General features: G+C 36.1%; 1 protein-coding gene across 1 annotated transcript in view; it reads right to left on the bottom strand.

Moving 5' to 3' along the window:
• Positions 1 to 27,800, bottom strand: part of ADGRV1 (adhesion G protein-coupled receptor V1) — a 594,013-nt gene that overhangs the window by 188,040 nt on the left and 378,173 nt on the right. The window contains exon 84 of the mRNA XM_015140403.3: positions 13,839 to 13,955. Within this exon, the coding sequence (XP_014995889.3) occupies positions 13,839 to 13,955 (117 nt within the window). The remainder of the gene's footprint in view (positions 1 to 13,838; positions 13,956 to 27,800) is intronic.

The raw sequence follows: 27,800 nt of genomic DNA, 5'->3' as shown, positions 1-27,800 counted from the left end.
TCCAGCATTTTTTTTTTCTTTTTATAATTAGTATAGGGATGTGGACTCAAATAAGTGGGGTTGTGTCAAGTGTTGTTGCTGGGGTAGTCAATATGGCCTGTTAAAGAATGAAAATTCATACAAAGCAAGGATCATTGATTAATCCATTTTCTAAACAAAAGTACTAATTATTTATGTTGGTTAGATGCTTGTGTGCATCCATGTAACATCGTAACTCAGTGGTGCAATAGGTGGAAGAGTCAAGGAGGAGGGTACAGATTGGTAAATGACTCTAAGTTGATTCATCATGATAAAGATTGAGACATTTTCAAAATGTCTGCTTTTACGCAGATGGACATTCGTTCCATCAGTTAGAATTACTCAACCTTTCAGCAGCTGTCTGGCCTTGACCACAGGCTCAGATAAGACTGAGACAAGTGTAATTGTTAGATTTATACATGCAGTGCTTCTGTCCCAAACAGCTCAAGGCCCAGTGTGGCTGAATTACTGAATACTTGGTTAAGCAAAACAAGCTTCAAATGTCATAAGCTTTTGCCAATTATAAATAAAAAATAATTTAAATTTCTTCTTAAAAGACTATGATCACTGATTGGGAGGCTGAGGTGTGTGGATCACGAGGTCAGGAGATCCAGACCATCCTGGCTAACATGGTGAAACCCTATCTCTACTAAAAATACAAAAATTAGCCAGGCATGGTGGCAGGGCCTGTAGTCCCAGCTACTCGGGAGGCCGAGGCAGGAAAACGGTGTGAACCCGGGAGGCAGAGCTTGCAGTGAGCCGAGATCGCACCGCTGCACTCTAGCCTGGGCGACACAGCAAGACTCCATCTCAAAAAACAAACAAACAAACAAAAAAAGAATATGATCACTGAAATATACTCTAAGAGAAGTACTTTCCATAATAATATCATTTTTAAAGCTATGGACTAGAAATACTAGAATGTAATGACACAACATTTAATTATTCTAGAAATATTATGGACCAAACATAAGATTTGTGTTGACTACCTCATTTCAAGTTTTACTTGAATTTTATTGTAATGTACTGTGGTAGGCACATTTTTGGACACATGCCTAGCTCATGAGCACCCCTTTTCCAAACTCTGCCTCTCTAACCCTCCTCCCACCACATGCAGAGTGGGCTCAGTGTGCTCTGTGTACTCCCTGACACTGCTCCCCTGGCCACAGCTGATTTGATCAGGGGAGAAGCCTGGCCCAGGCTGAGCCAATCATCTGCACTGAATTCCTTGATGTTCCATGACAGTCTAAGCTGGTCAACTAAAGTAAGAGGACATAGAAAGGGGGTAGCCAGGAGCACAGTGAAGCAGAGGTGTGTTAGAGAAGAATTCTCACAGTCCCTTGTGAAGTCCAACTATAGGTACAGTTCTTAGGTTCAATGAGTTATCCAAAATGCCTTTAGGATTTCAATTTTGTTTACTTTAGCTCGACTTAGGTAACTTAGTTTTTCTTTCTTCTTCCACCCAAAACTTGAATGAGATGTATTAATGTATTGCTTTCCCAAAGCAGTGGGGTTAAAATCTCCAGTTACCGCCATTTTATTTTTAAACCAAAAGAAGACCCTGGAGCATTTGACTATACAATATGTCCTCACTTAAAATCGTCAATAGGTTCTTGGAAACTACAACTTTAAGCAAAACAGAGTATCACGAAACCAACGTTACCATAGATTAATTGATGTAGAAAAGAGTTAAGTTCCTATGGCATATTTCTGGTCACAAAACAATGACCAAGCTTCTAAAGACTTAAATACTTCTCATATTAAACACTGAATTAAATGTGACCTATACATACCTTTAAGAAAGACTGATAAAAACAAGTGAGATGATTATTTTTACAAAATTATTTTTTAGAGACAGGGTCTTGCTCTGTCACCCAGGCTGGGGTGCAGTGGCACAATCATAGCTCAGTGCAGCCTTGAAGTCCTGGGCTCAATCAATTCTCCCACCTCAGCCTCTCGAGTAGTAATTAGTTATCCAGGTTTTAGTGAATCAATGAGTGCCACTTGTTGTCATTATGGTGGGTTAAATCAAGGAATAAATGTTTGCAAAGTGAAAATTGTCAGGAGCACTTTCTACCACTATGCAGGTCAAAGACAATCACAAACATGGCAGGCTCCCTGTGCACTTCCGTATAGCATTGTTTATTGTCTTGCATTTACCTGATTTACTTTCTTCATATACTTTATAAATTTTTATTTTACAATAATTTGTATTCATTTATTCATTCATTTTATAATCTGCTTATTCCAGTTCGGGGTCAAGCATGACCAGAGCCCATCCTGGCAGCTCAGGGCACAAGGCAGGAACCAGTTCTGGACAGGACGTCATCCCATCTCAGGGTGCACTCACACATACCCACACACATGCAGAGCGGGAACATCTAGACATATCAATTAAGCCAGTGTACACAGCTTTAGGATGTGAGAGGAAACCCGAGTACTAGAGAAAACCCATGCAAACATGGGGAGAACATTCAAACTCCACTGTGAAAAGAAAATAAATCTTGGGGCCCCCAAATCACTAAGCTAAAGGGAAAAGTCTAGCTGGGACTGCTTAGGGCCAACCTGCCTCCCATTCTATTCAAAGTTATCCTTCTGCTCACTGAGATAAATGCGTATCTGATTGCTTCGTTTGGAGAAGCTAATCAGAAACTCAAAACAATGCCTCAAAAAGTGTATCTTTTCTACCTATGAACTAGAAGCTCCCTCCCTACTTAGAGTCTTCCCACTTCTGCTTCGGGTTGTTCTGCCTTTCCAGACTAAACCAATGTTCACCTTCCATATGTTGATTGGTGTCTCATGTCTCCGTAAAATGTATAAAACCAAACCGTGCTCTGACCACCTTGGGTACATGTTATCAGGACCTCCTGAGGCTGTATCATGGGCGTGTGTCCTCAACCTCTGAAAAATACACTTCCTAAAATAACTGAGACCTGTCTCAGATTTTCAGGGCTCACGTCTCACAGAGTAGCCAAGGCTAGCAATTTATTTATTTTCTCATCAATGTTACAACAAAATGATGTTGAATGAAATGATATTGATGACCTGTTGTATTCCTTTCCTTGAAATCATTGTTCTTCCTTCATAATCTAAGAGTATTAACAGATCATTATGTTTGCACAATTTTATGTTAACAGATATATAGCAAATATGATCTATGTGTCTGACTGACTATGCGTTTATCCAATGTGGAATTAACAGAACACAAATTAGAGGGTGTCACTCACCCAAATATGCTTCATGCTAACTAAACATAGCTTACTGTTCACAGTTTATCTTATACTTCTCTGCTAAAGACTGTTCTAAAATATTCAATCTGTAGGTCTCTATTTACACTTCTGTTTCTAAGTTTTTAAAATGTTGTTAGAAGGATCTTATAAACTATCTTAAGACCACCCATCCTCACAATGTAGTCATGGCATTTTTAGCCAAAATGTTATTATGCCCAAAGTTAACCAACTACATCCATCCTACTTGATTGTTTCTACATTTCATACACACTCAGAATACAAAGTTTCCTAGCATTAAGGTCATTTAAACAGATGGGATATAGTCTCTGAAGACAAGTACAAAAAAATTCCGAAATATTTTCAGCATTATAAACCAAATTCGTCACTTGGAAAGAGACAAATAAATGAAATTTTTTGTAGCTTAAAAATCCGTGATGTTACTAAACGGTCTCATCTTCAATAACTCTAAACATTAGGATATTAGAACTACCATTTTCTTATCTTCATTGTTGCTTATCAGGAAAGATGATGTACTCTTGAATTCTCACACTTCTCATAATTACCAGCATATCATTGTGTCCGGAATTGGTGGGTTCTTGCTTTCACTGACTTCAAGAATGAAGCCGCGGACCCTCGCGGTGAGTGTTACAGTTCTTAAAGACGGTGTGTCCAGAGTTTGATCCTTCAGATGTTCAGATGTGTCTGGAGCTTCTTCCTTCTGGTGGGTTCTTGGTCTCGCTGTCAAGAGTGAAGCTGCAGACCTTTGCAGTGAGTGTTACAGGTCACAAAGGCAGCGTGGACCCAAAGAGTGAGCAGCAGCAAGATTTATTACAAAAAGCAAAAGAACAAAGCTTCCACGCTGCGGAAGGGGATCCAAGCCGGTTGCCAGTGGCTAGCGCTGACAGCCTGCTTTTATTCCCTTATCTGGCCCCACCCACATCCTGCTGATTGGTCCATTTTACAGAGAGCTGATTGGTCCGTTTTGACAGAGTGCTGATTGGTGAGTTTACAATCCTTGAGCTAGACGCAGAGTCACGGAGTGCTAGCTAGCTAGATACAGAGTTAGCTAGATACAGAGTACCAACTGGTGTATTTACAAACCTTGAGCTAGACACAGAGTACTGATTGGTGTATTCACAAACCTTGAGCTAGACACAGAGTGCTGATTGGTGTGTTTACAATCCTTGAGCTAGACACAAAGTCACAGAGTGCTAGTCCTCCAAGTCCCCACTAGCTTAGTTAGATACAGAGTGTATTCACAAACCCTGAGCTAGACACAGAGTACTGATTGGTGTATTTACAAACCCTGAGTTAGACACAGAGTGCTGACTGGTGCATTTACAATCCTTGTGCTAGACACAGAGTCACAGAGTGCTAATCCTCCAAGTCTCCACTAGGTTAGCTAGATACAGAGTGCTGATTGGTGCACATAGGATCCTCCCGCTAGATATAAAAGTTCTCCAAGTCCCGATCCCAGTTCAGGAGCCCAGCTGGCTTCACCTAGTGGATCCTACACCAGGGCTGCAGGCAGAGCTGCCTGTCAGTCCCAAACCACGCCTGCACTCAGCCCTTGGTCTGTCTATGGGACCAGGCTCCATGGAGCACGGGGTGGCGCCCTTTGGAGAGGCCCAGGCCACACGAGAGCCCACCACAGGTGGGGAGCTCAGACATGGCGGGCTGCAGGTCCCAAGCCCTGCCCTGTGGGGAAGCAGCTAAGGCCCCATGAGAATTTGAGTGCAGAGCCGGCGGGCCAGCACTGCTGGGGGACCGGTGGTGCAACCTTCACAGCTGCTGGCCCGGTTGCTAAGCCCCTCACTGCCCTGGGCCGGCTGTGACAGCCGGCTGCTCCGTGTGCGGGGCCGGCGGAGCCATGCCCACCAAACTTGCACTGGCTCGCCAGCGCGGCTTGCAGCCCTGGTTCCCGCCAGCGTGTCTCCCTCCACACCTCCCTGCAAGCAGAGGGAGGCGGCTCTGGCCTCAGCCAGCCCAGAGAGGGGCTCCCACGGTTCCGTGGCAGGCTGAAGAGCTCCTCAAGCGCAGCCAGAGTGGACGCAGAGGTCGAGGAGGCACTGAGAGTGAGGGCTGCTAGCACATTGTCACACCCCATCATGATCACCTAGGGAACTGTACTTGGGTGTACTTAATTAAAAGCTCATATTAATAAATGTAAGGAAAACTATGTAATGCTATTTTTGAAAATTTCCTATTACAAACACAATCTATACAAATACAGAAAAGGAAGATTTGCAAAGCACTCATCCAAAAGTAAAGCTCCAGGTGCATAATAAGTAATATAAATGTTACATATTTTTAAAAATCTACAAAATTCAAAAGGACATGATGATCGGTAACTTGATTTGCATCTTTGACATGGTTCTGCATGGATAAACTGCTTTTGGCCAGTATCACTTTGCTTCTCTGGGTTTTAATTTCCTTCTGTAGTAAGAGGAGAGGTTAAATTTTTAGTTATTAGTAATTTCCTAACACTTTGTGATTGATTATTGCAGAAATGACAATTCTTTAAGTAAAAACACTAATGGCATGGATGTATACAGACTATTTTTTTTAGCAGCAACACAGATCTTACAGGTCATTTTACCATGGCCCCTTATGAGGAAACTGAGGTAATGAAAGAACAGCATAGCTTTTTCATCTTCTGGTTAGCTACAGAACTGGGAGTGCAACATAACTCCAAACTGCCTTGTAAAGACTGATTATATTTAAGATTTATTTCCATATAAATTGACACAAATAGGCTGGGCACGGTAGCTCACACCTGTAATCCCACCACTTTGTGAGGCCAAGGCAAGCAGATTGCTTGAGCCCAGGAGTTCAAGATCAGCCTGGGCAACACGGGGAAACTCCGTCTCTACAAAAAACACAAAGTACTAGCCAGGCATGATTATGCACGCCTGTAGTCCCAGCTACTCAGGAGGATTAGGCAGTAGGATTGCTTGAGCCTGGGAGGCAGAGGTTGCAGTGAGCTGAGATTGTGCCACTGCACTCCAGCTGGGGTGACAGAACAAGACCCCATCTCAAAAAGAAAAAACAAAAAAGAAATTGACACAAATATTGACAATATTATTATTACGTGACAGTTTCTTGTCCTCATTTTTTTCCCCAATCACTTTATATGCCAGTGGAGATACGCTTTACTCATATAAGTAAAAAAAACCTGTTCTGTATCTTCATTTTTTTTCTAAGACTTAAGGAAAACTTACAAAGGCTTATCAGAATATAATACCTAAAACAATTGTGAACTGTGGATTAATTTTTCTTTACCTTGTAGTACCTACTGAAATGCTTTGCATATAATTTTAATTGAGAAATACGAAATAAATGAAGATGCACACAATTCATTTTGAGCATTTAAAACATTTTATTGACTTTAACACTAATTTTATAATTTGGTTTAATAATTTGGTTTAGTTCTGAGTTTGTTTATATACATATATATGCTACCTTGTTAAAAATAATTTGATTTAAATGTGTTTAAATTTTTAATTAAAATGGGTATATAACAGGTATATATTTATGGGGTAAGTGTGATATTTTGATACAGGCATACAATCTGTAATAATCAAATCAGGGTAATTGGGGTATCCATCACCTCAAGCAGTTATTATTTCTTTGCATTAGGAACATTCTAATTCCACTCTTTTTGTTATTTTAAAATATACAATAAATTTTTGTTGAGCACAATCACCCTGTTGTGCTATCAAATACTAGATATTATTCATCCTAACTATATTTTTCACCCATTAACCACTCCCTCCATAAAGAATTTTAGAAGACTCCATAATTTTAATTGATTTGGCTGAACTCATAATGAAGGACAAAAGTTAACTGGTGAAAAGTGAAAAACGGTGAAGGTAATAGTTTAACGGGAAGAATGAAACAAATATTTATTTATTTTATTTTATTTTATTTTATTTTATTTTTTTGAGACGGAGTCTCGCTCTGTCACCCAGACTGGAGTGCAGTGGCGCAATCCCAGCTCACTGCAAGTTACGCCTCCTGGGTTCACACCACTCTCCTGCCTCAGCCTCCCGAGTAGCTGGGACTACAGGCAATTGCCACCACGCCCGGCTAATTTTTTGTATTTTAGTAGATATTTAACAGGGTTTCACCATGTTAGCCAGGATGGTCTCAATCTCCTGACCTCATGATCCACCTGCCTCGGCCTCTCAAAGTGCTGGGATTACAGGCATGAGCCACCGTGCCCAGTCGAAACAAATATTTATTAATTGGTTAATAAATGTAGACCAAACATAAAGCTATATATCATTTAATCAAGACTTCTCTCCTAGGTTTTACTATGCTCTGTTTACACCAGAGGAAACGGAGGATGGGAGAAGTGTATTTCTCAGAATTAGTAATTCAGGCTATTGGAATTTAAACTGATTCTGTGTTAAATGCAAGCAACCAATTGTAATACCCAGATATAATTTAAGTCAAATATAGATAGCAGTAAACTAAAAGACTGTGTCTACAAGCATATATACTTACATTCCTACACAAATCTATTTATTTTTACAATAACATTTTCCCTACTATTTTTCCCAATGTCCAGATAGAAAAATTGAAGACATACCTTGTTAAGTGTTTTGTCATAGGCCATAGTTATGCTTTCATATGTTCCATAAACACATATTCATTCACTTATTCATATATTTTCATAAAATGCATATTAGCATATGAGTAAAACATAAAGGAGAAATGCCTTTTAAAGTTAAAAATCGGCTATTTGAACTCCATAATTTTCATGGTGTATGAAATAAAGATCGGTATCCTGACTGTTTTTTAATAGTTGATTATTAATTGTGTCACCAGAATCCTTAAACTGACCTATAGCATCAAGTTTAGTCAGAGATCATAGATGCTATTGATTCTATCTATTCCATATGCTCTTAATCATTCATTTCAGATGAGAGTCTAAGAAATGTTATCACTGGTCCTTGCCCCAATTCTCCTCCCTCTTTCTTAACATTTATTGCATGAAATAAATTGCAAGACTTTTTGAGGACTGGAGAAGTCAGTATTTTCTGGGTGTGTCATTTTTATCTTGATACCAGTCTGTTGTCCTTAACACCTTTGATGTCCCCCCAAATTAAATCAATGATAAAGGAGAAACAAGGCTAATTTTAGCATTTCCCTTCCTGTTTTGCTATGCTCTGGCACTAAGTAGCCTTTCTACCAAGGAATAAATAACATGTACATTTGCTTGTTCATAGTCTGGTTACATTGAGAAATTAACGCACAAGATGTGAATGCTCAAGTACAACTGTAAAATGATTTCTAACCTTATTCTACCATTTTAAAAATGTGTTCTTCAGTTAAGCTGTAATTTCAAAAGAAAAGATTATATTTCAAATTAAGCTGTAACTCTAGGCATGCGATGAGCAGACTGCAAGAACAATGCAAGGTTTGTATATTTTTCATAACTGATGCAGATTGCTATACAATCTTTTAACTTGGTGACAGGAAGTGATCATAAAATTGAGCCAAATGAATATACAGGCAAAAATTGTCTATCTATATCATATACAAATATCTCAAATAACCGATGCAGATTGCTATACAATCTTTTAACTTGGTGACAGGAAGTGATCATAAAATTGAGCCAAATGAATATACAGGCAAAAATTGTCTATCTATATCATATACGAATATCTCAAATAATTTATTTGCAATTTATTTACCTCATGATCTGGAAATCCAACTGACAGCATGTTTCATGTAGACATGAATAGTAAAAGCATAATTCCTAGGAATTTATTCTATGGATACGGCCCAAGTAAACAAATACTCAGCGTGTGAGGATATCCAAGGACACATTGTTTACTATAGCAAAAAGTAACACGATAACCAAAAAATTATGTAATGTCATCAACTGGAGCCCAGAAAAATAAATTACGTAATAACCATATTAAAGCATAGGAAAAAGATATACCCATGCATGGTAAACTTAAAGATGTCCATATATATACACACACACACGCATATACATATACATGTAACACATATATACACTATATATAAATATATGTACACTGTATATATATACACACACACATACATACAAGAACACACATGTGCTTATTTAAATATTCATAAATATTTGTCTATGCATGGAATATTTATGGAGAGATACACAGGAAAACAGTAGTGTTTACCTTCAGGAATTGGTATTGAAGGTAGAGCAGAGAATGGAGAATGCAAGAAATAGTGAGAAAAAGATGTACTTTTTATTTAGTATTCAATTATGTTTTGTATCTGCTATGTCTAAAATGAAACCAAATCAGAACAGAAGAAGGAAAAATAGAACTCGCAAAACAGAGTAAAGATACTGCAAGATTTTAAATTCTCGTTGTCAATTTTTCTTAAAGTAGATATAACCCTGCCTTCTTAAGGGAGAAATGATTTCAATAGTTCCAAGGGAGTGCTCTTACATGAAGAGCAAACAGAAGGATAATTCAATATGTGTGGCCAAGAAAGGAATTTATGATTTGTTTCCTTTTAAAAAATAAGCAAAATAATTTGTTACTACATCCTCGCCTTGCACTGTGTGACTTTTCTGTCAAAGAAAAGGGAAGCCTGAAGAAACAGAGGCAAGGCTGTTATCTATGGAGCCTGTTATGAGCAATGCATCTACTTTAATAAAGGGTTAAAGGTTCTCCAGCTTGCTAAGGCTTTATAGCTAGTTAGTGTCCACCTCACTCAAAGTCAGACCTCTTTCCACTACATGAAGTTGATTTTCTTTGGTTAAAAAGAAGGTATAATTTATATTGGAAAAGCAGAGCAGTCAAGATGTTTTCAAATCTATGAAATTTTAGCCACAACATATTATCTTAACAAATAATATGGGTAAATATGTACAGAGTATGCAGTCTGTCCCAGACACCACTTCAAGCTCATTCTATGTAGTCTGCCAAGAAAGGTAGTATTATTACAACTTGAGTTTTCAAATAAGAAAATCTAGGCTTAGAGAGCTTATGTAACTTGTTTACCAATAAAATTTTCCCTAAGCTACTCTAAAATTAATCTAAATTTATTATAAGGCACTAAAAGTATAGGATATAAAAGTAAAATAATTTTCAAGATAAAGTCATAAAAATGTATTCTAAGACTGAAGATATAATGCAGATAAAAATAAACATTAACAGTTCTGACATGCTTAACTCAGTAATTACAAATTTATGATTAATTTATTGTCATAAGCTATGCACAGACATAAGTAGTATCATATTCACTCCTATATTACTAAAAAAAAATGAAGTAGAATCATTGAAGTAAAAATTCTCTCGATTTTATTCAACCTAATTCAACCAATGGGATTGAGCTAATAATAGTCTAACCTACATAATGTTTTTAAAACAGATTTTAGAAAAAAAAAATTTAGCAGTCACTATTTTTATGAATGGGAAAATGTTGGTTGGTGAAGTGACAACCTCTGAACATAAAATAATTCATTAAAAGTAACCTAACTAGAATTCAGAACTTATTGACTTTTCCCCTTGTGGTCACACCACAAACCATGAAAAATGTGTGGTGTACCATCTGAAATACATTAAACTTCATTGGTACTTTAAATAGCTTTCCTAAGCTATTAGCCATCCAGAAATCTAATTGGTCTACTAAATGTGAATCAGCCACAGTCATATTTACCTAACTTGAAGAAGAGATGTAGAATATACCAATCTTCATTAACTTGGGTGAAATCTTATATATGATTTTGTCTAATGCTCCCTGAAAGCGGAAAATCCATCTAAAACATGTTTGAAAGTTGGTCATTTCCCTCTCAATATATTTCAGTGATTGAATTCACTCTACTTTTAGAAAAGCCTCTTCAACTTTGACAGTTTTATTGGCTATGAAAACTCTTAACCTGAATCAAAAATTTCCTTCCCTAATTTTTGACCCATTTGCTCTGGTTCTGCCAAATGGAGCTACATAGTCCACCCTTTCCTGTAGTAGCCCTTCCGGTATTTGTAGACAGCCATCACATCTCCCTAAATTCTTTCCAGGTTAGTTATGCCCAGCTGCCTCAAAGTTTCTTAGAGGGTTGTTTTCCAACTTCTCATTGGATAATTAATGTTCCTGCTGAAACATGACCCATGAGAGTGGTTGCTGTGTCCCAAAATAGTCTGAATTTTGTAGATTACAGTGTAACCATGTCTGCTTCCATACTGCTATCAATGCAACCTAGGTGTGTGTTGTTTTTGCAGTTACTGTAGTTGTTCTTGTTAAGCATTCTGGTCACATATTTAATTGCTGCCAAGTTTATGTTAAATTATAATTTTGAGTAATTTACATTAACTTCCATCAGATGATGTCTCTTTCATTCTAGTTTTTAATTTATCACAGTACAGTTTCTCTTCATTAGCTCTACCTGTAATCTTAATGCAGGCAGCTCTCTGTTGCAGCTGTCCTTTCAGTTCTGTACCACATGCATATCTGATAAGCAATTTCCTGTGTTTTCATCCAAGTAATGAATCAAAAATTCTGAATAGGTCAGGGGCATGGACAAAGACCTTTAGCACAGCACTGGGGACCTCAATCCAGGCAGATAGATAACAACATAAATAGGGCACATTTTAAAAAGTTTAACTCAGATAAACTCTTAAAGAATTTTGCCATCAGAAAATCTTGCAAATGTTATTCTAATTTCAGCAGATATGTAAGTTTTATGTTATATGCTTTAAATTCACTTTTATTTGTAAATTTTTTTGAGAGGGGAGCTTGAAAACACCATAAATTGTCCATGATTAAAACCGCTGAAAGAGCTATAAAATATTAATAATTATTCTATGAGTTTGGAATTATCTCTATATGCAGATTTAGAAACAAAACTTGGAGAGAGTCAATAGTTCAATTAAGCTTACACAGATAGTAGCCGAGCCAGAATTCAAACCCAGATCCAGGGTGCCACTTGTTTCAACTAGTTCTATTAGCTAAATAGTTCAGTCCTCTTCTTCAGCCCCCACTACTATCATATCATACTGGGGAAAACAACCCTTCCTTGAGCCTGTGTGGTATTCTCTCATAATATCACCACCTCACTTTCTTTCTCCTTTTACCATTATTTCACTGTTGCTACATAATCAAGTCCTACAACCTTCTTCTTCAACAAGAAAAAAGAATATGCAAGGGACTGAATGCATCTGTTTTCATAAAATAGTTTACATGCATACTCAGAAATGCATATGAAACTGTATCACATGGAAAACTTAACAATACCATTACACAGAATGCATTATCAAATGCAGCATTTTAGTTGAGCCATTTAATTAGTGACGTTAATACTATGCACTGTCCTCCTCTTTATCAACCATATCAGCCATTTATCAACCAAATCAACAAAGAATAATGGAGATAATTTGGGATTTTAGTTAGAAAAGAATTGAAATTTCTCTGCCAACATGCACTAGTTCCTCAGGTGAGTATGCTAGGACTCTGCTGGTCTCACTCAGTACCTTCTCCCCAAGTAATCTCTTCCAAACCAATGGCTCCATTTTCCAACTCTAAGCCAATAACTTCCCAGTGCGTTTTTTTTCTTTTTTTAGACGGAATTTCGCTTTTGTTGCCCAGGTTGGAGTCCAATGGCGTCATCTCGGCTTACTGCAACCTCCGCCTCCTGGGTTAAAACGATTCACCTGCCTCAGCCTCCCTAGTAGCTGAGATTACAGGCGCCCACCACCATACCCAGCTAATTTTTTGTATTTTAGTAGAGATGGGGTTTCACCATGTTGGCCAAGCTGGTCTTGAACTCCTGACCTCAGGTGATCTGCCTGCCTTGGCTTCTCAAAGCGCTGTGATTCCCAGTGCATTTCTAAAATGTAGGCCTCCCTTCTGAGCTTTAGCTTCATGTGTCCCCGTCTCCTCAAAGTTCCCACTGGAGGTTTCATAGGCACTTCACATTCAGCATGTCCCAAACGAAACTCACCAGCTTTTCCCCATTGTTCAGCGATCATAATTTCAGTTACCAGTATCCACCAGATATCCAGGCCAGAAATTTGGGGAGCATCCTGGGTTCCAACTTCTGCATTCCTCACAACCAGTCTTTACATCCTATAGTTCTAATTTTAAAAAATCTCCAAAGCAGTTCTCTTCCCTTTGCTTCTACTGCCACCTCCCTAGTTCACGCTACCATGATTTCCCCTTGAATACAGCTAAATCTACTTAATTGGCTTGCCTATCCACCCTTTCTTGTCTCATATTCACTACAAACAGGGAGATCTTTCTAAAATCTAAATCTTATCATGTCACTCCTTAAAAACCTTCTATTACTTTTCCTAGAAAAATGTTCTAATTTCCTACTGTGCTTTATAGGGCCCGCATTGCAGACTTCATCTCTAACCTCTCCCTTGTTTCAAATCCTACTGGATTTCTGTAATTTCTTCAAACTCACAATGCTCTCTACCATTGTACAGCTTACAGGGTGTTTTTATTTGGCATTTATATCCTAAGAATGCAGTGATGGACATGTGGAATTACTTCTACTTCAGTACAGAGTATCAGACATTAAGACCACTCCACCCAGATTCATCATAAGATTAAAGGGGCGGGGAGAGGGAATGAGGTACCAACCTGAATGAGCATCCAGCTAAACTGGCAAAGGTACAGATAATGTGTGACAGCAGCCACAGCTGAACAGCTCTCCTCAGTGAGTTGGGGACTTGCATATGCAGACGCCAGAAACAGAATCTGTAAAAAACAGATACTTCTATTTTTAAAATATGCTAAAATCGATGAAGAATATTAAGAAAGTAAATGCTTTCTTATCTAAACCTATGACTCAGTGATTCCATGGGAAAGTAAGTTGACTTGTTGTCTAAACTGATACGACTTTAAGAGTCATTCTAAAAATGGCAGTATATGGATTTTTATATTTCTAAGAAATAATGCATGATATGAAATTATGCTACATGTTGCTCTAGGCTCTCATAAGGAAATTCGCAAAGTAAACTGTGTTCTTATCATTGATGAGTAAAAATCCCATGAAATACATTTATTTTAGCAAAGTAGAAAATAGTGGAAATACCACTCCTTGTGTAAATCAAAGCTAATGGGAGAGAAAAGAAAGATAAATCAAATATTTGACTTTACCCATCACCTGCAGCCTCTTGCCAGGAAGTAACACAGACAACAAAATGGACTTAAAATGAGTTTAAAAATTCAAATTCTATAATTATCTTAATCTTTGGATTTTTATTTCAAGTGCCTTCAAGCTTTTGTTCAAAAGTCACAATGAGGCCTCTCTTGACCACACTATTTAAAATTGCATCCTGCTTTTAAATTTTCTTCTCACACACATAATTCCCCAACTCTACTTTTCTCTCTCTCTCTCTCTCTTTTAACCATCACACATCACCTTCTAACGTGCTTTGTATTTGCATTTTTTTTTTTGGCTATTAGTCTCACCTCCTAGAATATAACTCCCGCAAAGACAGGATCGTTGACTGTTTTACTCACTAATGTAACCCAAGCACATAGCTTAGTGACTGGCACATGGTAGGTACTCAATAAATACTTGCTGAGTAAATAAGCAAGTGAAGTGAAAGACTCTTTATAATTTCTATCTTTTCGTATTTTCTCCAATAAATGACTACTGTGTCAAATATTGCAAGGATGAGTGTAGATGGCAGGGGAAACTTGGAGCAATAATATTGGGCTATAAATTCTCAATGAATAAACTCTGGCTCCCCCTTACAGACAGGAATCAACTTTTTGACTATATTTTCAGAGAGTACCACTGTGCCTGGAATATAGAGGTGATCAATAAATGTTTATTATAAAAATGAATGGTTTATTCCAAAAGCACAGAGGAGAAAACTAGTTGACTTATGCCTTAAAATCTCTCAACTTTTAAAAAGAAAACATGACTGCCTTTAATGCTATTTGAATTTATTTTAAAAAATAAATAATGTGCCCAAAAATAAATAAGACCACGGGACAAAATGTTGTTAAATTTCAAGTGAAATGTGCCCCTCCCCAATCCTCTTGTTACCAAGGACATGTCCCTCAACTCCCCTTGAAAATTTCTACTCAAGTGTATTGGTAGGGCAGCATCCCTGTGGTAAATTCGTTAGGATCTGCAGTGAGGCTTTGCATGTTCCCAACATCTCAATTTCACAATGAAAGATGTACCTTAATCTGATTCCTCAATTACATAAGACCCAACATGCTAATTTAAAATTAATAATTATTAATAATTACCAATTTATTACTATAATTGATATTGACTGTAAATTAATAAATCTATAATATGTGTCTCTTATGCTGAAGTGACTCTTTCTTCTTGGAAATTATTCATTGAGTACCTTCCTGTGCCTGATCAAGTATAGAATTTAAAAAATCTTTTTTTTAAGCTACGACAGTGAACAAGTCCTTTTCCCCTTCTACTTCCCTCATCAATAATAGAAGGAAGTTGGAAAAAATCAACTCCAGAGTCTCTTTCTACTCCAAGACTCCAGAATAATTTTTAAAATGAGAAGTACCTTGATTCAACTTTCTGTTTACTTAGTCTTGGATTTGGTGCATTTGTAATACACACTATTAAAAAGAAGGCATGCCAGCATTTAAAGCAGAAAATAGAAATTCATGTAACATTATTTCCTGACAAATGTATTCCCTTAAAAAAATAAAGTCCACAAATTCACCTTCCTAGAACACACCACAACATAGCTTTTGAATTATTAGCGATTATGCTTAGATTTTCCTTGACTTTCTTGTCTAACTTTACCATTTATTCTGACCTTTATTATAGGTCATAAATTAAACCTTCCTAAATTCCACAATTATTCCTTGAACACCTTCTATGCACTAAGCACTGGAACTATGAATTAAGAGTATGGTATGGTTTAGCTAAAAAAAAAAAAAAAAAAAAAGATAAAAAAGCAATCATTTTAACATTTCATGTTCTGTCTTTTCACAAAGGTGCATCTATTTCCATAAAGTCTTCATAAATGTAGGTACAATAAATTCAAGCCTTTCTAATTCAGGTTCTATTATATGGATTGTGTTGAAGTTTACCTAATAGTTTTGTTCTAATCAACTTAAATAGGTTGTTAGGTAATAGAATAGTGTAATCCAAATTATAATTGACTATGTTTAGCTTTAAGCATTCTATGAATCTATAAGTATATGCTAACTTAAATTCTTTTTCAATATGTTTTCTTTGAAGCAACTAAATCAGTACAGATTCTTGTTTAAAACTGTATTTACTTTCAGAATAGTTTTAACATCCAAAATTCTATTCTTAAGGTATGATTTGATATTTTATTAAACTCTAATTTCCTTTTCTAAATTATAAGAAGATCAGTTACAAATCTACTTTTGTAAACCATGAAAGTTGTTCCAGGTTATTATCTGAATTATGGGAATTGCTTCTGTCTGTACAGGAGATTAGTCAGCAAGAGGAGGCTGAGCTGTCACAATGCACATTGCTATAAAAGGGATGCACAAAGAATACTTGGAGGACTAGGTATTACATGTGACCAGGACTACCCAAAATTTCATTAACTTAAGATGGAAATAAAATGAGACCAAATAAAACAAAATAAATAAAATCTCCCAGCATATTTAGCTCTCTCATTTTTAAGGCTACAAAACCTAAAAATAGATGGAGTTTCACCATTGCTCTTTTATTCAAACACAGAGATTACCAGAAAAAAAGATTATTTTCAAAGTCAGTTCTCTGAAAGCATTAAGTTGAACATGAACAACAAAAAAGGAATTTTTCAAAGGTTCTCAGTTGTTCGTACGTTGATTTATTCAGTCTGAATGAGTGCTTAAGTATCCACTATCTACAAACTATTGTGCTGGGCAAGATGAAGTACATGACGGCAGAAAACTGCTGTATACCAGCATGGAGCTACATGTTTTCCCTCGTTCTTTTGTGTATAACTCATATATTAATAATGTGAAGTCATTATTGTTTTTACCCCAATTTAGTAAATAACGAAGGAAGAACTATAGGATAATTAACATGTTTAAAGGTCCTTAAACAAGCTTTAAATTTAAATTGGGATTCAAATTCTGGTATCCTGATTTGCAGTACCAGCATTCCTTCTTTTTTTTTTTTTTGAGACAGAGTCTCACTCTGTCGCCCAGGCTGGAGTGCCGTGGAGCCATCTCGGCTCACTGCAAGCTCCGCCTCCTGGGTTCATGCCATTCTCCTGCCTCAGCCTCGCTGGTAGCTGGGACTACAGGCGCCGCCACCACGCCTGACTAACTTTTTGTATTTTTAGTAGAGACGGGGTTTCACCGCATTAGCCAGGATGGTCTCGATCTCCTGACCTCGTTTCATGCCTTGGCCTCCCAAAGTGCTGGGATCGCAGGCCTGAGCCACTGGGCCCGGCCCAGCATTCTTTCTTGAACACCATACCACTGCCTACAAAGCTAAATCAAACACAGTCCCCTCTCAAAGTGCTAACATTCTAGGTCACTGTTTCTCAAGTCGTTTTACTCCATGGCCCACCACAGGCTCATAATGACAATCGAATATAATGCCAATAGCAAATATAATACTATTCTCAATTCCATTTTGATATAACATATATACAACTTAACAGAAAAGAATAATAAATATATTTCCCCTCAAAAGTATTTGAGATATTCTTTTTAAAATGATTTATAAAATTCTCTGCTTATTCTGATTGATTAGAGCTCTACTGTGCCAGCTAATGAAGGAAATGAAGAGTAAATACTTTTTTAGAAAACTTATATATACAGCATACGTCCCCACTTGCTTGGGCTACATAACAACTAATGATAAATATTAGTTTTCCTCTAAACCTCAATTCTCAGTGCTCCTTAATATATACACCCTCCTCCCTCACTTTACTACAGAATTACAGATACTCTTACTCCAGGTAAATTATTCTTTTAAAAATTATAAAAGTTATTATTCTTGAAATGACCCCCCCCTTTTTTTTTGAGATGGACTCTCACTCTGTCGCCCAGGTTGGAGTGCAGTGGCACGATCTTGGCTCACTGCAACCTCCACCTCCCGGGTTCAAGGGAATCTCCTGCCTCAGTCTCCCGAGTAGCTGGGACTACAGGGCATGCCACCATTTTTTGTATTTTTAGTAGAGATGGGTTTTCATCGTGTTAGCCAGGATGGTCTCGATCTCCTGACCTCGTGATCCACCCACTTCGGCCTCCCAAAGTGCTGGGATTATAGGCGTGAACCACTGCGCACCACCAAAACTAGTCAGTTTTTAAAGGACCAGCTCAAATTCTGCCTGACTTACTCTGATCATGGCAGATTCCTAGACTTTCCTATTTTTTAAAGTGGGACATCCCTTGTTATTGAGCATTTATAATGAGCCAAATGTAGTTCTTTCTAATAGAAGGCTGCCTAAGGGTGAAGCTAGACATATGATGCAATACAATGTGACAAGTATTGTAGCAGGGTATGGAGTAAAATACTAGGAGAATGCAGAGTTGAGAGTATTAGCACTGCTTGTGGGGATTCAAATAAACTTTCAGAGAGGAAACCCAAGTCCCATCTGCCCCACCTTCTCTTCCTAAGTTTATCTTCCATAAGACTCTTTGTATACCAAACATTCTATCCAAATGCATTTACTGCTATTCCCTAAACATACTTCTTCATGTCTGGACTCTTGCCTTTGTTCTTCCTCTTCCTTTTATCTACAATTTCTCTTTCTCATCTTCCCAGGTTGAACTCATGTTTACCTTTCAAAATGTGGTAGAACTCTGTCATGAATACCTGGAAATTCTACCTGCTTACTCTGATCATGGCAGATTCTTAGACTTTCCTATTTTTTAATACCTGGTTATTCCTTTCAACCATAAACAACCTTTTCCTCCTCTGAACTTTTAAAATAAGATTTTATTATAAGAATTTTTCTCATAAATCTCAACTTTTAAATAAAATTAATTTTAATGTCTTTGAAAACTGTCAACTTCTTAAAAACAATTTGATCCTATCCATTCTTATAATTATTTTAAAGTATATTTTTGTAAAAAAGAGAACATGGCAAGCATCCTGTACAGATTCTATCATGAGTTTGAACACAGTAGGTGTTTGTTTATAAAACAGCTTTACTGATGTATGATTGACAGACAATAAAAGGTGCATATTTAAAGTATTTGACCTCATAGGTTTTTGCACCTATGAAGCCATCATCACAATTAAAATAATGAACAATGCATCAGCCCCAAAAGTTTTCTCGTGCCCTTTGTAGTACCTCCCTGCACAACCACCACCCCTACAACCCTAGGCATACACTGATCTGGTTTTTGTTTTGTTTTTTTTGAGATGAGTATCGCTCTGTCACCCAGGCTGGAGTGCAGTGGCGCAATCTTGGCTCACTGCAAGCTCCGCCTTCTGGGTTCACGCCATTCTCCTGCCTCAGCCTCCAAGTAGCTGGGACTACAGGCACCCGCGACCACACACGGCTAATTTTTTGTATTTTTAGTAGAGACGGAGTTTCACTGTGTTAACCAGGATGGTCTTGATCTCCTGACCTCGTGATCCGCCCACCTCGGCCTCCCAAAGTGCTGGGCTTACAGGCGTGAGCCACTGCGCCCAGCCACTGATCTATTTCTAATACATTAGTTTGCATTTATTAAATTTTATATAAATATAGGCATATGTGCTCTTTTGTGTCCAATTTCACTCAGCATATTTTGAGATTTTTTTTCCAAAATAATGTACCAATATTTTTTTCAGCACCATTTGTTGAAAGACTGTCATCTTTCCTCTAGTAAATTGCCTTTAGGTATTTCCCTATATATGTTGGAGTCTATTTCTGGACTCTCTAAACTGTTCCCTTGATCTATTTGTCTATGTTTACACCAATACTACATCATCTAGATTACTGTAGCTATATTTATTGAAAAGGGTAGTGTTAGGTTCTAATTTATACTTTTCCAAAGTTGTTTTGGTTATTCTTAGTCATTTGCATTTCCATGTGACTTTTATGATGAGGTAGTCAATTTCTACAAAAGAAAGCTGAATCTCAACCTGGGGAGAAATGACATATTAACAACATTCACTCTTGCATCCCATGAATACAGTGTCTTTCTCCATTTATTTAGGTCTTCTCTAGTTTCTCTCAGCGTGTTTTGTAGTTGTGCACATACATCTCCTTAACACATTAAAAAAAAAAGATTTACCCCTAATTCTTTTATATGTTAGATATTATTGTAATTTATATTTTTATTAAATTTTAGTTTCTGATTATTCCTTCCCGACGCATAGAAATACAATTTATTTTTATATATTGATCTTGTACCCTGTAAACTTACAGAATTACGTTAGTTTGAGTAGCTGTTTTGTAGATAACATTGTATTTTAAATATAGGATCATGTCATCTCTATATAAATAAGGTTTTACTTATTTGCTAATTAGAATGCTCTAATTGTCTTATCTTGCCTATTGTACTTGCTGGGAGAAATATATGCACACACACACACACAATTAAATAGAGGTGGCAAGAATGAACATCCTTGTTTTGTTTTCTAATTTTAGGGGGAAAGCATTCAGTTTTTCAGCATTAGGTATTGTTATGGGCTAAATTGTTTCCTCTCCAAATTCACATGTTGGAGTCCCAAACCCCAGTACTTCAGTATGTAACTGTATTTGAAGATAAAGTTTTTAAATAGGTAATTAAGTTAAGATGAGGTCTTTAGAATGGGTACTAGTCCATTATGATTGGTGTCCTTACAAGAGGTGAAAATTTTGGACACAGACACGCACAGGCACAGAAGACAAACCATGTGAAGACAAAGGGAGATGATGGCCACCTAAAAGCCGAGGAGAGAGGCCTCAGTATGAAGTCAACCCTAAAGACACCTTTAACTCAGACTGTAGCCTCCAAACTGTGAGAAAATTAGTGTTGTTAAAGCCATCCCGTCTGTGTTACTTTGTTATGGCAGCCCTAGCAAACTAATACAAGTATCATGTTAGTTACATAGTTTTGTAGATACCTTTATCAGGTTAAGAACATTCCTTCTCTTCTTACTTTGCTGTTTGCTGGGAGTTTTTAATGGGAATTGATATTAAATTTTGTTAATTATATTTCCCTATAGAAATTATCCAAAACATTTCTTTCTTTTCTTTTTCCCTTTTTTTTTTAAAAAATTTTTATTTTTTAAGACAAGGTCTGGCTCTGTCACCCAGGACAGAGTGCAGTGGCACAATTTTGGCTCATTGCAGCCTCAACCTCCTGAACTCAAGCAATCCTCCCATCTCAGCCTCAAAAGTAGTTGGGGAATACAGGCATGCACCACTGGCCTGGCTCATTTTTGTATTTTTTTCTTTTTCTTTTTCTTTTTGTAGAGTCAGGGCTTTGCCATGTTGCCTCGGCTAGTCTTGCAATCCCCAGCTCAGGCGATCCACCTGCTTCAGCCTCCCAAATAAAAAATATTTTTTATTTTAGTTTGCTATTAATTACATTGATTAACTTTTGAATTTTAAGTCATCCTTGCATTATTGGGATAGCTATCATTCTGTCGTGATATATTATCATTTTGATTTGCTAATATTTTATTAAGAATATTTGCATCTATGTTTATCAAAGACATTGGTTGGTAGTATACTACTTCATATATAGAATGAAAACCTCACAATAATATACTATTTTCTCTCCTGATCTCCTGGCATATATTCTACTTTTATATATGTTGCAAACCTCACACTACTTTGCCATTATTTTTTCTTCAATAGTTAATTATCTTTAAAATAGATTTAGATAGTAGGAAAAACTTCATATAGTAATATATATACATATATGTGAAATATATTACATACATAATTAAAATATATACATATATGTTATATATACTATATGTAATATATATGTGTGTGTGTATATATATAAAACAGTTGAAATTTTAAAAAGGAAGCAAAATTAGCCTGCACTACAGAATTTTTATAGAGCTATTTTAGTATGCTTTTATTTTTTCTCTTTTCTTTAAAAAGTCATCTTCTGAGAAACAGATCTTTATGAGTCATTAACACCAAGACTAGTCTTCTTCATCTGGTACACAGCCAAAGAAGTACTGATTTATTTTTATAAGAAATAGTAACAGCAACAATAATAATAGTTACCATTTAATGAATGGTTTTCATGTGCCAGGTACTGTGCTAAAGGCCCTAGAGATATTATTTCATCATATTTAAATAATCTGTGCAATTTAGAGATCACTGCTCTTTTATTTCATAGTGAAGGAAACTGAGGCTTAATAAAAGTAAATACGTTTGCCAAGGACACAGACCTAAGGAAAGACTATTTCTTTTTTCCTGCTTAATTATGCTTGGTAGAGATTGCCTGGATCATGTGCCACTTGGAATAATGCCATACTTAGTTTCTTGCATTTTCTGTATCTTTTCTTCATTACCTTGTGCTCACATAGCATGTTTACGTTCTTTTTTTTTTTTTCCTGGGCTAGCATCTTTTTCACTAGTGTTTCTACTCTGTCCCTTAAGAGAATATTTAATTGTCAGGAATGTTCTGTCAATTCCAAATCTTAACATTTGCTGTTATTGATAGCATCTTGCTTAACATTACAGCTCTTACCACTGATGTCACACAGCTATACCTAAGATACAACAGACTCAGGACTTGAGCCAAGTTTGTTGACTTCAAAGCCTGTGCTTCTAACCACTTTTAATACTTAAAGTAACCACTTAAAATGATGCTAGCATGTACTCCAAAAATCACTAAAGCCACATACTCATACTTCCTGCTTGTATAGGAGATTCTCTAGAAGTATATAAAGTCTTTTTATTTGAAGGAAGAACAACGAGTGCAAAGGCTGGCTGAAATATCAAGCTGAAACATCAAGATCATTTGAATATTACAAAGTTTGAACTAAATTTTACATGTAGACTTGGATTTTCAAAGTTACATTTCTTAGTTCTGTAATGATAGTTTACGAATTCCGTGGAAACAAAAATGTCTCTATAACTGGAGTGAACATAATTAAATTATTTACATAGATAGCACACTGAGGTTTGCATTCTACTACTTTACTGATGGTACTGAGTCATTACTCAGAAAATTCAGATTTTAGATAATTTTGTTGTTGTTATTATTGTTGTTGAACAATTAACTTGTGACAAAACTATGTTCATTTTTTCATTTTATTTTGGTAGTGGATACATGGCCAGAATCTGAATACAACAGATACATGGTCTGAATATAATTCAGACTCTACAGTCACTTCAAAATTGTACAATAAACTTATTTGAAATATATAGTGGGAAATTGCTGTTTTTGCTTCATAAGTTATCAATTGAAAATATTTCGATTCAACTTCTCATGGAATTCCTTGGACTTAGATAAGCATACATATAAGCTGGAAAGGAAACCTTGTTAGATAGAATTGAAGAGAAACTGAGCAAGACTAATAGAATTCTATAGAAATCTAACAATAGTGTTTATTAACTCACAGGCCATAGCCTAACCTTACTGTGCAAAGTCCAAAGTTTATACTTTCTCTGCCTGACAACATAAAAGAAATTAATGTATTTTTCTAAGTGGAGTGACATTAGATGTTTCTTAAAAATTAAAAAAAAATTATTATTCCTTCCCATTTCACATCGAGGATATGATTGCTTGTCCTTAATTATTGAGAGAGTTATCATTTCCCTGCTACGTACACCTATATTTTTAACTACAAAGCACAATTCCCAAATATTTCATCCAATGTAAAGTTGACAGAGAAGCCAACATCAAGGTTACTTTTATTGCATAATTGCTTTAGTTAGAACACTTTCCCAAGTACAAAAGTGTTGCATGATCTATAAAAAGATAAAAAAAGAGGGAGAAGGTATTTCAATATGAGAGCATTTTACAAATCAGATTATCTTTTCATTCCTTTATCTAATTATTCAGAACTGGTGAGTTAGTAGCTGCTGCTTTTTAGGCATGCCATGCTATCAAACCAAGATAGAACATTATCAGTAAAAATGTTTGAACAAAATCCTAAGGGACATATAAAGGAAGTCACTTTATGAAAAATGTAACTGCTTTTCAACATGTTTACCTTTTCTTGTACTTGCCCAAATTATGTCTATGATGCATTACTTATAAACAGGAAGTCTAAAAAGTATAAACATTTGATATATTTGTGCATATGTTGCATTTTCTTTTATAATTTCTATTCCCAGCATAATTCAGTTTAGGCCAAAATGTTAAGTTTAGTCGTGATTTTATATTTCCTTAGGTTAACTTGAGACATGTAAACAAGCAAATTATTTATGTGCTATATAATCCTCTACCTACTAGGACATTTACTTAATAGTAGTTTTGTGGCTTAGGAAGCAGAGTAATCAGAGTGAATTAATGGTACACACTGGTTGCTCTATGTTTCTGATTTGCTTTGGACTGAATCTTTATGTTGCTCAAGCGTTGTTTCTGCTGTTTAGCAGTTGCCTAAGTTCATATGTTGGAGCCTAATCCCCAGAGTGATGGTATTTGGAGATGGGGCCTTTATTTGGGAGCTATTTAGGTCATGACAGTGAAGCCCTCATGACCGAGATTCCATCAACATATATATTCTGTGTGCTTGCCACATGCCTGATTCCAGAGCCAAGGTTCTGTTATTTTAAATCACATTCTATTTCAGGTTGAGGGTTATTTTGAGAAGGCCTGGGATGTATGAATAAACAAACATATACAAGACTCTCTGCTTTGGGGTAGCAGGCAAGAAGTATAGACAATAAAATATATAGGTCTTTGGCATATAAAATTGGGAAAGGCATTATTTTCAGATAGAAAGCAAGAAAAATATTATGATTTTGGTTTATTTGCTCATAAATGAGGAATAAATGTGTCTGAGTCAGTTCGGGCTGTTATGACAAATATTATTATAGAGACTGGGTAGCTTAAACAACAAACATTTATCATGGTTCTAGAGAATGGAAAGTCCAAGATCAAAGTGCCAGAAGATCTGGTGTCTGGTGAGAACCCGCTTCCTGGTTTGCAGATGGTCGTCGTCTCATTGTGTCCTTACATGGCAGAGAACACAGAGAAAAAAAGCGAGCTCTCTCTGTTCTTTTCTTCTAAGTGCACAAATCTCGGTCATGAGTGCTTCACTGTCATGACCCAATTAGCTCCCAAATAAAGGCCCCATCTCCAAATACCATCATTCTGGGGATTAGGCTCCGACATATGAACTTAGGCAACTGCTACACAGAAGAAACAATGCTTGAGCAACATAAAGATTCAGCCCAAAGCAAATCAGAAACACAGAGCAACCAGTGTGTACCATTAATTTACTCTAATTAGTTACTCTGCTTCCTAAGCCACAAAACCACTATTAAGTAAATATCCTAGTAGGTAGGGGATTATATAGCACATAAATAATTTACTTGTTTACATGTCTCAAGTTAACCTAAGGAAATATAAAATCACGACTAAACTTAACATTTTGGCCTAAATTGAATTATACTAGGAATAGAGATAATAAAAGAAAATGCAACATATGCACAAATATATCAAATGCTTATACTTTTTACACTTTATGTTTATAGGTAATGCATCACAGTCATAATTTGGGCAAGTACAAGAAAAGGTAAAGATGTTGAAAAGCAGTTACATTTTTCATAAAGTGACTTCCTTTATATGTCTTTAGGATTTTGTTCAAACATTTTTACTGATAATGTTCTATCTTGGTTTGATAGCATGGCATGCCTAAAAAGCAGCAGCTACTAACTCACCAGTTCTGCCTTTTCATATCTCGTACAACTATTTTAAAAAGTGAATTAGTATTTTCTAACATATAATAGAAAATATGCTACCCCATAGAGATCCAACATTTAGTGAGCACATATATATGAATCAAAGCATTAGCAAAGTGCTTTAAGGGATACTAAATTTCATCCCCCACTCTCACCCACAGGCTTTTTAATCTTTATAAATAGGATGTTAAAAAAAAAAAAAAAAAAAAGCAAGGCTGGGAAAAGCAGCCTGATATTTTACACAAGGTTTTACATAACATATGGATATCTAATATATTTTGTTATCATTAAAAAGCCACGTTAGCTGAGTTACCACTTAGTTACCTTAATATTTGTTTAAATATAGAAAGTACTTTTAAATTACTATTGGTAATTATTTGATCAGTCAGTTGACATAGTTAAAATAAAGGAGTATAGCAGAAATTTGATTAACATTTAAAAATAAAACACATGCCTATAGGTCTTTAAAGAAAACAGTTCTTATCTTTTATCTAGATTTTTAAGGAATGAAAAATGAAATAAATTTCCTACAACCATTACCATACTCTTATGCTGTTCTTTGCACCATTTCCCCTTTAAGAATTATGCAAGAAAATTATAACAATTATTACAAAGAAATGGCATACATTAGTTTTATAATCATTCTCAATTCAAACTTTTACTTCAAATTAAATTAAATACCTAAAAATTTTTATATGTTTTAAACTTTGAATTGTTTTCTGCAAGAGCTGTTTTTATTTTGTGTGACTGTTAGAGAAGAAATATCAAGACATTTATGATGTGTAAGAGTCTTCATTATCTGAGTAGGTCAGTTAAAAAACAAAACAAAACAAAAAACTCCCAAACCGATAAAAATAAACTAGATCCTTCAAGAAAATCCAGTATTACCAGAATTGGAGAAATAAGCATATAAATTCTAGAACTGTCCTAAAATGAACACTGTGGGAACACTGAAGTAATATTTTGACTTAACTAAATGAGGAGGAAATCAACATTTACTGGATTCTTACAGTGGTAGGCTTTTCTGTGATTTCTACAGATAGGTTATTTCATTTGACTCCTCATAATAGTCTTATGTTATTGTCCTGTGTGATAGCAAAGGTAACAAAGGTTTCACAGCTAACCAATGACAAAACTTGCATTGGGCCTACCCGACCTCAGCTCAGTTCTCTTTCTGCTATTCTCTGCTGTCGTTATGCTGCTTTATGAAAACTTCTGAAACTCAAGCAAGGGCTATCATGAGTTCTCTGAATTTATGGAGACACAATTGAGATTTTTTCACATGGCTTTCAAAAATATTTCTGTTAATACCAGTGTTCCCGTACACTTGGTCCAAGCTAACCAATGAACCTCACTGGTGAGTAAAACTGTGGTCTTTTCAATGAATAATTACTAAACTGGTTTTCCATTTATGTGAACACTAACATTTATATTCTCTCACTGACAAAATAGGTGACAAAACAATTATCAACAGAAAATTCAAGTGGTTATCTTAAAAAAACATGTCCTGATACAGACAATCCAGTAGCAAATAGGAAATAAAATAAAGGAGCACTGTGTAGAAGAAAACAAGGCAAATCAAGGGACAAGTCAAGATCTACATAAAAGTTCACTTCAGAATCTAAATGGCGGAAATTTTAGGGGAGATTTGAACACTTTCCACTTATTACTACCTATACAGACAGTTCACCTGAGTTTAAGTCCCAAATAGAAAATTGGGTTCTCCTAAGTCATAAAACAATATTTGGAGTAAGACAAGGACTTCTGGAAGCTCAACTGTACTTTAATCATATTACATATCCTGGATATCTATAGATCAGCCTTTCAGCAA

The sequence above is a fragment of the Macaca mulatta genome, chromosome 6 (genome assembly GCF_049350105.2).
Source record: "Macaca mulatta isolate MMU2019108-1 chromosome 6, T2T-MMU8v2.0, whole genome shotgun sequence".
Classification (NCBI taxonomy): Eukaryota; Metazoa; Chordata; class Mammalia; order Primates; family Cercopithecidae; genus Macaca; species Macaca mulatta.
The sequence above is the reverse complement of the archived record's forward strand: the minus strand, read 5'-3'. Positions and strand labels throughout refer to the sequence as shown.